Source organism: Panthera tigris, chromosome B1 (assembly GCF_018350195.1).
Source record: "Panthera tigris isolate Pti1 chromosome B1, P.tigris_Pti1_mat1.1, whole genome shotgun sequence".
NCBI classification, from domain to species: Eukaryota; Metazoa; Chordata; class Mammalia; order Carnivora; family Felidae; genus Panthera; species Panthera tigris.
The window spans coordinates 15687992-15701893 of record NC_056663.1 but is presented as its reverse complement, the minus strand read 5'-3'; the positions used below and the strand labels follow the sequence as shown (position 1 = coordinate 15701893).

Below are 13902 nucleotides of genomic sequence, written 5' to 3'. Positions count from 1 at the left end.
GCTGTCATCTGGAGTTTCCGGGTGGCAGTGGAATCCTGTTGTTCAGTCCTGAACGTCAAGGGTGTGTCACCATCTTTTGCCTTCTCTGGCCTTGTCTTGGAAATGCTCCATGGTGTCAGTGATTGAAGGGGGCACACATTTCCTCTATTCCCGTCCTTTCTTTATCCCCACGGAGGCCCACACAGGCAGCGACGAAGCTGGCTCAAGATTTTTGTTGCCCATCAGGGGCACCGCCGGGACCTGAAACAACCAGATTGTTACATCTGAGCCTACCTCCTACTCTTCCTGTTTTGTCTCCTTCCGTATTCACTCCTAAAAGTGACTAGTCTGGGACAAAACATCCGGAGGGACCCTGGGACTTAGGCACCCTCTCTGTGTGCGGTTTCTCAAACAAAGGGACCCTACTCCCCATTTCCAGGGCCCTGAGTGGACAGGAGTTCCTGCCTCACGGGGTCTGGCTCTGGCTATTGTAAAAGGACATTCGTCCTCTTAACTATTAAGTTCTTCTCCACCTCCCAGGAGGAGGAGCCTCCTGCTTCCTGCCTTGCTTTGTGCTTCCCCAGAGGCCGGGAAGATGGAGAGTCTGTTGTGGATTATTTTCATGGCAACAGGAATTTTATTTCCTTCTCTAGCTATGGTCATAATAGGCTGTACATAATGGGCTGTACCCCCCGGACCATGGCGTTGTGTTCTCTAATACACAGTCCTACAGACATAATTAGGGCCCTTCCTGGGCCAGATGTCAGCTGAGATAACATGCCTTGTTGGATTCACTTGGTGAGTTGACAAGTGGGGAGCCGGGCCCACGGAAGCCTCTTCAGAAGGGTTGGGTCAACCTAGCAAACTGGTCTTGTCTCCATTAGCTGAAGTGAGGCTGACTGGCTGAGGTCACCCGTTTTGCCCAAGCCTGCCCCTTCTCCGACCGTTACCAAGAAATGTCCCTGCCTCGTCTAAGTGACTTCTGAGAACTCACTTAACAGTGTTAACAGTGTTTGAAGGCCAATGGAAACATCTTGCTTCTCTTAAGAGTTTTTTTTTTTTTTTTCAATAGAAACTTTTCCTCGTGAATCCGTGCCACTCACATAACCTGGATGTCTTCGCTGGGCATGTCCAAACTAGAATTATCTCTTCCCCAATTGGCTGGACATGGCAGGTCTTCGTGTCTATGCTGAAGAGAGAAGGGAGGAGAACCAGATGGCTCCCCCCCACGCCCCGCCCTCCGGAGAATGCCGGGCAAGTCATATTTGCAGCATCCCTTATGGCTCAGATGGCCACCCACCCGGTGCTGGTGCTCGTGCTCGTGCTCGGTGGTCAGGGAGTCTCTGAGGGCTCTCCTCACCGCAGTCCCACCATTGCTCTATAGCTCCTGGGATGCTTCTCTGGTTTAGAGGATTCTCTTTTCTGTCGTAGAATAGTCACTTCTAGATGTTGGTGGCCAGCCGGGTCTCAAGCTCTGGACTCAAGCCCTCCTTCTGGCATTTGCACTTCTACTCAAGAGAGGTGTTTGTTTACCCTCTTCCCCTTCTTGTGGGCAACCTTGATCTTTCAAAAAGTAATCCACAGTCTCCTGTCTGAATATTTGTCTACACATCTGCTAAGGAGAAAGAGGATCCTTGCCCTTAGATGACCTTGAGGTGACATTATATAGAAGTGCAACAGTTTGAGAAATGAAAAACATCATGGGAAGCTGGGCAAGAGAGTTTTGCTTTTTTTTAGTTATCATTACTGACTTCAGGAGTAGAATGTAGTAACTGATCACTTACGTACAACACCCAGTGCTCATCACAACAAGGGGCAAGGGAGTATTTTTATGTAGCCTTTAAATCAGTGTCTTGCAAGCTTTTTCTTTTCCCCTCCACATCACCTAGGAGGTGCTGCTTACTCCTTTCTAGCACAATGGCTCACAGCAGCGGCAGCAGCAGCGTGGGGTGTACAGGGAGAATGCTAAAGTTTAGAAATGTTTCAAATACCTCCTTGCTCTTTGGAGAATCACTGTTCTATAAATACACCCTCCTGGGGCCTGTAGCAGAAAACTGGTCAGAATCACAGAGGGTCGTTCCTAACCCAGTAACTGTTCATGAAGCACCTGTTCTGGGCAAGGCAGTATGTCCAGCATCAGGGGCCTATGAAGACAGATGGGAAGGGGCCCTGGCCCCAGGAGAGAGAAGCATCTATGTAAGAGAAGCAGACGCTCACCATAAGTATAAAATAGGAGATGCTAAGGGTCACGCAAGGGCTACAGATAACATATTTCTGGAGTTCAGGACTGCCTCTGACTGAGGAGGTCACGTAAGGATTTATTAGAGCAACTGAACTATTTGGGTCGGTTTGGACATGTTATTAAGACAGGGCTCGGGAAGAGGCCGTAAGGAAAGGAGACCCCAAGGTTGGAGAATGCAGCGTGGGCGTGGAAGCATGGGGAGACTTTCTGGTAGACTCTTGGAAAGGGCCAGAGCTCCGCCCTGGGATACTGACCCTCCCAGCCTTGTTGAGGCAGGGAGCCGGAGGGGAGCTCGCCCAGAGACGCGTGGGGAGAGGATGGGCCGGTCCACTCGCACAAGGAGGCTTCCAGGACCCTGGGAACCTGCCTACAAACCGCCTTCCAGCCTCCCCCACTGCTTTGCTCCTCATTGTTCCACCGGTCAATCTTCTTCAATCTCCCGGGCTCAAAAACCCAGCTCTCCGACTCCGACTCTTTTTTTCCATTGATATCCACTGAGTTACTAAATCCTGTTTTGTTTTGTTTTTTTAGCGATTAAAAATGCCTTATTGTAAAGTAGGCATAACATAAAATTTACCATTTTAACCACTTTTAAGCATACAGTTCATTGGCATTCATTACATTATCGATATTGCGTAACTGTCACTGTTACCGAGTTCCAGAATTTTTGGGATGTTCCAGAATGTTTTGGGGATCCAGAATCCCCAACACAAACTCTGTACCTGTGAAGCAATAACTCCCCTTTCCCCTCCCACCCTCCACTCCTGTAGCTTCCATTTCTGCCTCTTTGAATTTGCCTCATCGAAGTCCCTGGAACATATATAACGTTTTGTAGGTTCATCCAGCTTATGGCCTGTATCAGAAACGCCTTCTTTTTTTTTTTTTTTTTTTTCTTTTTAAGGCGGAGGGTTATTCCATCGCCTGCACAGGCCACAATTCGTGTGTATCCCTCCAACGCTTGGTGGACGTTGGGATTCAGATCCTGGCTCTTTAAAGCTCTGTCTGTCCCAGCTTCTTGGCATCCTCTTCATCGCCTTGCACGTTCATCTGCATTTGAACCACCGTGTGCCTCGGTGACAGGCCTGCCTCTTACGGTCCATAGGCTTTGCCTTCGGTCCTGGCCTCTGGTCTTGTTCTTGTGTGGGGCTGGGGCAGGACACTGGGCTTTTCCTACACAGTCTCCTGTCTTTGAGTCGAAGCTAATGAGGACTCCATACAGTAAGGACCGTTAGGAGGATGACAGTTCGTCATGTGTCTAATTACTCAGCACGGTGCCTGATACACAGCAAGTGCTTAGCAAACGGTGGCTCTTAAAGAAAGCGCAATTTCAAGCTGATTTTTCCTTCCTTTCTCCTACCCAGTGGAATCCTGTCACTTGTTCCAGATTACCTGGCCAAAAATCCTAGAGCTGAGGTGGGGAGTTGCTTCTGGCCGTCCCGTCCTATCCCCAGAGCCCGAAGTGGAGCTCACATTCTTGGGCCTCCCTCATCCTGCGAGGACCGGCTCGCTTTTGCTTTCTGCATGCAGCAATCCTTGAGAGCGTGTGACCTCTCTCAGAATTTCTTGTGCACTTACTGCCACCTCGTTTTGCACTGTTTTGTGTATATATTTGTGTTACGTTTTTGACTTCTAAGCCTCACGAATGGGGTCTGCAAGTTTTTCACGGTTTGCACCCACATTTGAATGTTAAGTAATGCACCTGCACCCAAGAGAGGGTGAGGATTTCCCGACAACCCTCTTGTAGTCGTCATGTGTCACTGAGGCTTTCATTTTGTGGGGGTGTCCTCTTGGTCACTTCCTTTTGAACACCATCAGGTAGAGAAGGCACCTTTCCTGAAACCGCCTCGTTCTCAGAAAGGCCAACTAAGTGAATTCGACTTTTCCTGAGCAAAGGAATTTAACACTAGCTGGGTTGCTATTTCTGGAGGCTTGACCTTACGAAGGCAAAAGTGGCTCCAAAAGTGGCTGGCTCTAGGGATGCCTGAGACCCTGTGTGAAGAAGTGTGTTCAAAGAATTTTAATAAAATATCAGGGAAATGTAAGTAGGGAAAGAGCACACATTTCTAAAGTAATTTATTTTGTCACGTGACTTCAATAGATATGTAATTTAATAAATACAGAAGCTGTTACTGGTAGACTTTGGCCATTGCATCTAAGCCCTACAAGTTTACCCATTCAAGTTGGGCACATTGTGTTTGGAATCTCATTACTTGGGGGCGTATATGGGAGTCGTGGCTTGGTGGCCAATATGAACAGGTGAGGTATGGCCCTAATATTACTGGTTAGAAAATTAGTCTAGCCTTCTGCTTACCTTTACAGTTTTTTATTAAGTTTATTTCTTTATTTTGAGAGAGAGAGAGCGTGCACGTGCGTGCGTGAGTGGGGGTGGGGCAGAGAGGGAAGGAGAGAGAGAAAATCGTAAGCAGGCTCTGTGCTGTCAGCACCGAGCCGAACACGGGGCTCGAACCCACAAACCACGAGATCATGACCTGAGCCGAAATCAAGAGTCGGATGCTTAACCGACTGAGCCACCCAAGCATCCCCCTGCTTACCTTTAAAAGCTTTGTGTCCTGCTCTTTCTGACTTTGATGGCGTGGACAGAGAGTGGTGTCGTAAAGAATTTTCAAGTTGACTTGAATATTTCAGCAAATCAGGTTTCTAAAAGCAGAGCACCTCTCCTTCATTTCTCCTTTTAAAATCTGCTTGGAAATTGAATTCGTGATCCCAGAGAGTCACTTTAATGAAAATTATGTGGGTTTAAGGTTCACTGTACTTCGTTGGGAAGAAACACCCCATGGCAGTGGATGGGAGTAATTAATTCCCTGTGGAAGTATTTGCCCACCGTGCGTGGGATCCTGAAGTTACCCAGATGGTCTCTCTCCTTCTCATGCTCAGGATGAGGAGATGATCCAAAGGCAGCAAACGTGGTCAGGAATTCATGTATAGGATGGGCTTTGGACAGAGACCTCTGTTTTCCTTTCTAACTGGTGGATGCCGGCATCCCTGTTTGGGGAGAGCCCGACTGCTCTTTTGGTTCAGGAGGGGACGGCTTAAGCAAATCTAGCTTTAGGTAAATTGCCAGCCAGGGTCAAGGAGCACGAATCCAAGGGTTTTGGAGTGGCACACTGAAAGAACAGCACGCGGTCTGGCTGCTGCTCTCTTGTTCCTCCCCAAGGCTGAGCTCTGCCCAGCCAGCTCAGGACAAAGGGGGAGTTTCAGCCTTCTGTAAATAGCCTATTGTACAAGGGCAGGAGGTGGGGCAAGGAATGGCAGCGTTGCCAGCTTGGCTCGCTGCTTTTAAGGAAAGATGTCAGGATTTCTGCATTTGCTGCTGCTGGGGCAAGGGTGCTATTTACGTGGGTTTGCTTCAAGGCTGCATTCCTAGCAAAGTATTTCATCAAACCGCTGTTATTCAACCGAATGAAAGCTTGAGGAACTTTAGAAGGGGAGAAACATCCCGGTCACCCATTTTTTTGGGGGGTTTGTAAACAATATGAAGAAAATAAAATGCTGATGTAAGTATAAATCTGCAAAATCATAGGAGGTCTGTGTGTGTGTGTGTGTGTGTGTGTGTGTCCCTGTGTCCTTAGAGAATGATGCCCTTGTGAGTCACCTCTGGCCCCAAACCACTTTTGTGTGGTGTAAACAAAATGGTAGGAGGTAAACCTTTGTGTCCGGGTGGCCTTAGACCCATATGTTCGGAGTCCAGGATGATGGGGCAAATCCTGGTGGTTATGTAAGACAAGGGAGTTCAGATGCCCGGTTCTCATCAGGCCATGCAGTGTCAGTGCTGAGGACCTTTAGAAACCACCTGCTGTCATGGTCTCTAAGCCGGAGTGGGCTGCGGAGGACTTGTGAGCCGCATGTGCAGAGAAGTATGTGCATGTTCCCAGTGGAGAGGATCAGCGGCCCCGCAGAGGTTAGGAATTGTTCGTGTAGAGGAACAAGCATGACTTCAGGGTCAAGTCGGTGTCCCCGTCTTGGGATACACCTTGGGGAAACCTCTTAAGTCTCCAGCCTCAGTTTCCTCATGATCATTTTGTATTGCGATGTTCCGGTGAGCTACAGGATGTGAAAGCCTTTCTGAAACACTAGATCAGTGCTAACTGTGTTGCCAGCTCTTCTTCCCAAGGTTTGGGTGGATAAATACCAGGACTTCTGTTTCCTGACAGTCGTGCAATCCAGTTTCTACTACCGTGTCCTGTGTATCCTGTCCTGTGTCCTGTCCTGTGCACAGGGCTACTTAAAGGCATCCTTCACAATGGTTCTTTGCGCTGGATGTGTGCCACGTTCCCCCAACCATTGCTGTGTTCTCTGTCGTTCTGTGGTTTTAGACTCCAGCTCTTTGGGAAATTCAAAGGACCCAACTGAACAAACACACTTTTCCTAAGTGCTGGGAGGAAGGGTGTGCAGGTGTAGCTGTTGGGGAAGGGAGAAGCCAGCTGCCAATAGTCTTGTGTGTTCTCAACTGAGAAATACTGGCTGCTTAAGCCTTTAATCCGATTGAATCATATTCTTAGCAAACAGCAGCATTATTACTTGCCTGGGCTGTAAACTTCCTGAGAGGGTGATGTGCAAATTTGCTTTTGAAAGAATTTAATAAAAAAAAATATTCCAACTAGAACACCGTTGGAATAAGAAGTACAATCTGTCTGGGTTTTAGTCATCTGTTGGCAAGTGTGGGTCTTGATTCTTCTTAGAGACCTGTTGGGGGCTGTCTTAAAGCGTGGTGTTAATGTTCACCTGCAGCATTGAAGGGCTATTTATTGTGGCTAATATTCTCTGAATGAGGTCTGCCTGCATTTCTAAATACGCAAAGTGCCTTTTCCTTAATAGCAGTTACATAGAAGGAAGAAGATTTAGAATGCTTTGTATTCATGTTTAAGAGTCATTCTTCACGTGGATCTCAAAGAAGGATTGTCTTAGTTCTTTATTGGATGGGCTCTAGTTTTCCTATGGACAGCATTAACCAGTTGATTAAGTGAAGCTGGTTTTCAGCTTGTCTGTCACCTGGCTGCGAGCTGAGAGGCATGAATTAAACTGTTGTACCTTGTCATTATCACCCACTAAAGGTAAGAATTTAGCTGGGTTTCAACCCTTAGCATTACAGATTAGTATCTAATAAAGTGTTCTTGCAACGGTGCAAGATTACCATATCAGTAATTTTCTGAAGTGTTTTTTTTTTCTTCAAGTTTCTTTCCTAGACTTATCTCTAGAAATAGACATTTTTCTTTCTTCGTCTAATGCTGTCTACAGCTTGGCTCCTGCTGATGCTTAAAATAGAAAAAAAAAATCACCAGTTTATGACTGTATTTGTTTATGGGGGGATTATTTAACGTTCCCCTCCAAGGACTGGATTCTGTCGAACAGCCCCTGCAGATTCACAGGATCTGGGCTGTATGGAAATGACTTCAGGGACCCCGGGGAGAGAAAAGCCAAGGGCAGGGGTGTGTCTGCCAGGGGTGGGAGATTCCTTTCCAGCCCGCAGGGGCGCAGTGGGCGTGAAGGCTGCCAGGGGGCGTGACTTGAGGGCCAGGCAGGTCCGCACAGGGCACAGTCGGGTTGCTTAGCGTCGGCTGGCTGTGCTGTGTATGGAATCTGGCCGCCTGCTGCCAGCGGGCCCGACTCCATCTGTCTGCTGGTCCTCACGGTCTCCGTGAGTGCGGGCCTTGCTCAGGGAGCCCTCACTTCAGCACGCCCTGCCGACACCGCAGGCTCAGTGTCGTGCGTCCCCCACCAGCTGGCTCCGCCCCGGAGAGCCTGGACCTGGTGGTGGGCGCCGTCCTCCCAGCCTCCGGCTCCAGGCGCCCCCCCCCCCGCGCCCCCCCTCCCCCCCGCGCACCCTGGCTGGCCTCGTGTGTTCACTGTGCTCCCGGACTGGAGTAGCTCCGCTCCTGTGCGTTCCTCTAGAATAAATCTGCCGTGGCCATACCACGGACAATCTGTTTCTTTCGTGGTCCGTCGCCTGTTGGTTCGACATGCCGCCCAGCATCTGATCGTTTATTGCACTGGTTTTTAAAAATATGCCCATTGTCTCTTCTCATTGGGAAGCCAGGCAGAAAGAAAACAGTGTCTGTTTTCAGATCTGGCACTGGCAGTGACACTGGCTGATGCCTGTCCCTGCCCATGGGTGGAGCAGTGGGGTGACTGTGCTCCCAGCTGCTCATTGGCCCATCCTCCACCCGCTTCTCCTGGGAAGTCAAGTGTGAATTTTGTCTGATAGTTACCTTTAGCCCAGTGGGCAGCAGGACAGGAGTCGGCCTGTGACAAATGTCCTGAGAGACCTTGGCAGGTCGGGCAAACGCCAGCTGAGCTCCTCCCCCCGCCCCCCTCCCACCACCTCTTCTGCTCCGCAGTAGTCACCTAGCAGTCAGCTGTTGGTGGCACCTATGGTGAGTGGTATTGTAAGTAGGGGAGCTTCTCCTCCAGAAGTATGACCTGAAGAAATTTTGCTTATCTGTTCCTTCTCGGTTGTCATGGAAGGAACTTTCGTGTGTGTGTGTGTGCGCGCGCGCGTACCTACACAGAGTTGTGACGCAAGATTGCACGAGCTGAGCAAATACATTAAGATAGTGATGGCCAGTGAAAACACCTGATACTCTGCTCCTCTCTCAACAAAATTTACAGCGGTAGAGAGTGAGATTTAAAGATTTCTGTATCTGAAAAAAGAAAATTATGTTCAGTTTTGTGACCTCGGTATTTAAAAGGACATACAAGAAGGAACTCACAGCTACCATCTGAAGCACAGCTAAAGCATTCACACTTGGCAGGCAGTTTTTGAGAAAAGCCTTTCAGAGCATTCGCTATGATTTCCTTCCCTTTACTGCCAAACATACTTTATAGTAGTGGTTCATCAATCGTTTTCTAATTAGAATTATTTGTACTTATTTCCTGTTCTGACACTTTTTATGCTGATGTATATATAAATTGTCTATCTCATCCAATTTGAGGCTTTCATATACATTAGGTTGTTTGTCCAATTTTCTTCTGTGTGTTTTGGCTTTTTTTTTTTTTTTTTTTAGTTTACTTATTTATTTATTTTGAGAGACACAGAGTGTGTGAGGGAGGAGCAGAGAGAGAGAGGGAGAGAGAGAGAATCAATCCCAAGCAGACTCCACACTGAGCATGGAGCCTGACAGGGACTCGATCCCCTGGTCACGAGATCATGGTCTGAGCCGAAATCAAGAGTCAATCACTTAACCGGTTGAGCCACCCGGGCACCCCTGTGTTCTGACTGCTTTGTTGTTGTTGTTGTTGTTGTTGTTGTTGTTTTATTAACTCTGTACCTTACGGTTCTGCATAAAGGACTAATCACAGGATGTTGGTAGATGAAATAATGATAGTACTTAGCATTTATTGAGTAGCTTCTGGGGCCCCATGCCATTCCAAGCTCTCTGTAAATCATGTAACCATTATAAAATCCCCATGAGATAGGTCTGTTTTCAATCTCCATTTTTGGTTAGGGAAACTGAGGCACAGAGAAGTTAAGTAATTCCAAATCATACAACTAATAAGCTGGGAAGACAGAATTTGGCTGTAGAATCTGGGATCTTAAATATTATTCTATACTTCTTCTCAAATACTATGCTTCAGTCTCTCTCTAGATACGTGGTAGATGGTTTAGAATTTATGTACATCCATTTATTATTATTATTATTATATTTTGGTTATAATATCTTGAGGAATATAAAACATTATTTTAGCAGAATAGAGAACTGCAGTTTCCTCTGCATTTGTATTGCTGCTTTTATGGTACAGAGAGCATGGGGAAAGCGAGAGACATACCGACATGTAGGTTGGTCCATTGGACCGATCCAGAGCTGATGGGAAATCTTTCGGAAGAAGGGGGAGCAGACGGCTGCTGGATAGTTTGGGCTTACTTGTGCCTCTTCCCCTTTTCTCCTCATTAGCCCTGATAGCGAGACTTGAGTGTATTTGATTAGGTGGGAGAGAACAGAGGCACACTATCAGGGAAGAAACTGGTAACTTACGCCACTTGAGCACGTTATGGCGAGAATTCTTTGTGAGTAAAATCTTTTTAACGTGGGGAATGGACACTTGGCACAAAATGATGGAAGTCAAATGAATTTCTGACGTGTTCTTAGAAAAATGAAATTCGGCAGCCAGGAAGAGAGCTGGACCATCAGGCCTGTGGGTGTAATGCCTCGATTGGTCAGCCAGGCATCAAGTGGGATGCTTGGCCGTCGGGAATTCTGGAGACAAGTCCTGCCTTGCTGGAATGAACATGACATCTTTTCTCTCCTGACAGAATTCAGCTGAGGGAGCCAGCGACACAGGACAATGCAAGCCCACGAGTTGTTCCGGTATTTTCGAATGCCAGAGCTGGTTGACTTACGACAGTACGTTCGCACTCTTCCGACCAACACGCTCATGGGCTTTGGAGCTTTTGCAGCCCTCACCACCTTCTGGTACGCCACGAGACCCAAAGCCCTGAAGCCACCATGCGACCTGTCCTTGCAGTCTGTGGAGGTGGCGGTAAGTGGAGGGGCCTGCCGGCCTGCCATGTGGGTTTTCTCTGCATTTCCCCAGATTTCCCATTGAATGCGACACTGACCGGTTTCCGTCACCATCAGATATTTGCAAGGCCACTTTGTAAGCTAAACTGTGTTCAACAGACTGACGTTTGTCTATGTTAATAAATGGAGGGTGGGGGCCCGGAGGATTCCAGAAAGGATGGGCCCAGAGTCCCTGCTCTCGCAGGGCTGATGTTCCAGCAGAGAAGAGAGATGTCAAACAAATGTTCCAGAAAGAAGGATTTCATCTGCGGTATACCTGATACTTAGAACACATCCCCCAGCTGTTGAAAGGGACTCTGAGATTGCACCTAGGATGAGGCGAGGCTAGGAACTTGCCAGAATAACATGGCCACAGAATCTCAGGTAGGACGTGATCACGCAAGGGCATTCAGGAGGGATCCAAGGTTGAATTGTTGAGGACTGTGGTTGTACATAACATGGCCAAACTACAGGCCATGCTCTTGTCCTCATGAAAATGAAACCAGAGTGTGCATTCCCTGGTTAGGGCATAGCAGGTGGGATGGGACAGGGAAAGCAAGGGACCCTTTCAGAAAGAATTTTTTCTTTTTTTTTTTAAATTTTTTAAAAAATGTTTATTTATTGAGAGAGAGAGAGAGAGAGAGAGACAGAGAGAGAGACAGAGAGACAGAGAGTGCCTACGAGCAGGGGAGGGGCAGAAAGAGAGGGAGAGAGAGAAAGAATCCCAAGCAGGCTCTGCACTGTCAGCACAGGGCCCGATGCAGGGCTTGAACCCACAGATCATGAGATCACGACCTGAACCAAAATCAGGAGTTGGACGCTTACCCGACTAAGCCACCCAGGCGTCCCAGAGAGATTCTTTCTTGATGTTTCTGCTCTGCTTTCCTCCCTTTTGAATCTCTTTCGTATAAAATGTGAGGGGTTGAAAAGACGAAGCAGCCAAGTTCTCACTGGTGCCCTGACTCTCCACCTACTCTCTGCGTTGTGGTTTCTTGCTTTTCCCTACCTAAGTCAGACTCGATTTTCAGTATTCATAACTCTAAATGTACATAAAGAATGTCTCTTCTTCCCCTTCCTGCCCTGGTCCCCAGGCTGATGGCCATGAGGAGGAGAGGGTACCCTTCCACACGAACCCTTGGCCTGCCTGATAAGGACCATTTTATTACTTACAGCGTTTTAGTTCTTTTAGACAATTTTCTTGGATTCATTAATTTGAAATTTTTATAATCTGTAGAAGATACATCAGTCTAATTCAGACCAAAATGTAAAGATAAAATGGCCGAATTATAGCCAAGAAAAGGTGTTTTCATACCTTGTTTAGAAGGTAAATGTGACTTAATATTTCACTTCAGCCAGTGGCGGCTGGGTGGCTCAGTGGGTTAGGCGTCTGACTTCAGCTCAGGTCATGATCTCGTGGTCCGTGGGTTCGAGCCCCGCATCGGGCTCTGTGCCGACAGCTCGGAGCCTGGAGTCTGCCTTGGATTCTGTCTCCCTCTCTCTCTCTGCCCCTCCCCTGCTCACCCTCTGTCTCTCTCAGAAATAAATAAACATTAAAAATTAAAAAAACAAAATTTCACTTCAGCTAATAACAAGCCAAGAAGGAGTAGAATTTAATTTTTCTAATACATGAGTGTGGGGTTTTTGACATTCCTTCTCTTCTGGCGGAGGACCTGGTGCCTCAGGGTAGCATCGCCATCGCTATGAAAAGAGTACTTGGCAAGTGCAGATTTAAGATATTTATAATTTAGCAGTAACTGTAAATGCCTAATTCTAATTGTATGAGAAATTGTGGAGGCACTTACAGTGTGCTTTTTAAGTTCCAGCTTAGCATAAAGTCATTCTGAGACTTATTAAAATAAGCATTCATGTTCTCTGCAGAACGGTGGAAAACTACTGATAAGCACAAAGAAAATTAAAATCTATAATTCCACTACCTGGTAGAGTCTCCCTGATTTTTCTCTTCGCCTACAGAACTGGATTCAGCTTTGATTTTCAGAATTTGTCGGTCTTGGGAGTAGATACAAAATTTGTTTCGCATTTCTTTTTTTTTAAGATTTTATTTATTGTTTTGAGAGATAGAGAGCAAGTGAGTGGGGGTGGGGCAGAGAGAGAGAGAGAGAGAGGGGGACACAGAATCCGAAGCAGGCTCCAGGCTCCTAGCCGTCAGCACACAGCCCGACGCGGGGCTCGAACCCGCAAACCACGAGATCATGACCCGAGCCAAAGTCGGACGCGTAACCGACTGAGCCACCCAGGCTCCCCTGCTTTGCATTTCTAAAAAGAGAACTTAAAATACTGAAATAAAGACAAGCTTTGAGCTCTGATGCTCCATAACGACAGGTGCTTTCCTGTAGGTAGCGTGGTCATAAGGAGTTCTGTGGCAGAAAGAAGCACTTAATTCATTTCATTAAGTATTCATCAGGAGCCTGTGTATCTGGCACCGATGTAGGAACTGATCGTCAGAATAAAATACTGTTGTTTTGTTCCTTTGTTCCTTTGAAAACAAGTGCCATTTGCCAGTCCACACCCTGGTCTCCCACCCTGCCCCCATTTCGCCTCCAGATTTCCACCCTCCTCTTCCCATAAACCTTCCATGGGTGTTAAGATGAGGCGTCTGCACTTTTTGGTTCTGCTGCATCTGATACCAGCCACACTGGCTGATTCCACACTACACCTTCTTAAAGCTGTGGCCCGGAGGTTCTTGAGAAGTTACAGCTTCTAACATTTCCTTCTAGAAGTCAGGGTGACACTGGAAAAAACAGATTCTGATTTTGTGGACATGTAGAGGGTGTCCTCTGTGAAGGAAAGTAGTCAATTATTGTCTTGGGGAACTGCATAAAAGTGGGAATAATTAAATTGTCAGCCTTTTGACAAGAGAAACAAATGAATAAAAATAAAAGTAACATCCCATTTATAGTTCTCTAAGCTACTTTGTGAAGAAAAAAATATTTTGCTATGGTGGTATTTCCCTTCCTGTTAAAGAAATTGGATGAACTAAAATAAATAAAAGTAAGTAAGTAAGTAAATAAGTAAGTAAGTAAATAAATAAATAAATAAATAAATAAATAAAAAGGGTGATAAAGAGGACGTTAGCACCGTGCTGTGCCCCGTGTAAGAAAAGCAGTGAGGCCATAAGCTGCAGAACGGGACAGAGAAGCTGAAGTT

At 46.9% G+C, this 13902-nt stretch overlaps 1 protein-coding gene across 9 annotated transcripts in view; it reads left to right on the top strand.

The window, feature by feature from the left end:
* The window catches only part of ACSL1 (acyl-CoA synthetase long chain family member 1), a 77341-nt gene that overhangs the window by 11447 nt on the left and 51992 nt on the right, over positions 1–13902 (top strand). For all 9 annotated transcript variants that reach the window (XR_006216499.1, XR_006216498.1, XR_006216497.1 and 6 more), the window contains one exon: positions 10491–10717. Coding sequence is in view for 6 of the 9 variants with exons in the window: in XM_042982974.1 (XP_042838908.1) it covers positions 10523–10717 (195 nt within the window). In the remaining 3 variants the exon portion in view is untranslated. The remainder of the gene's footprint in view (positions 1–10490; positions 10718–13902) is intronic.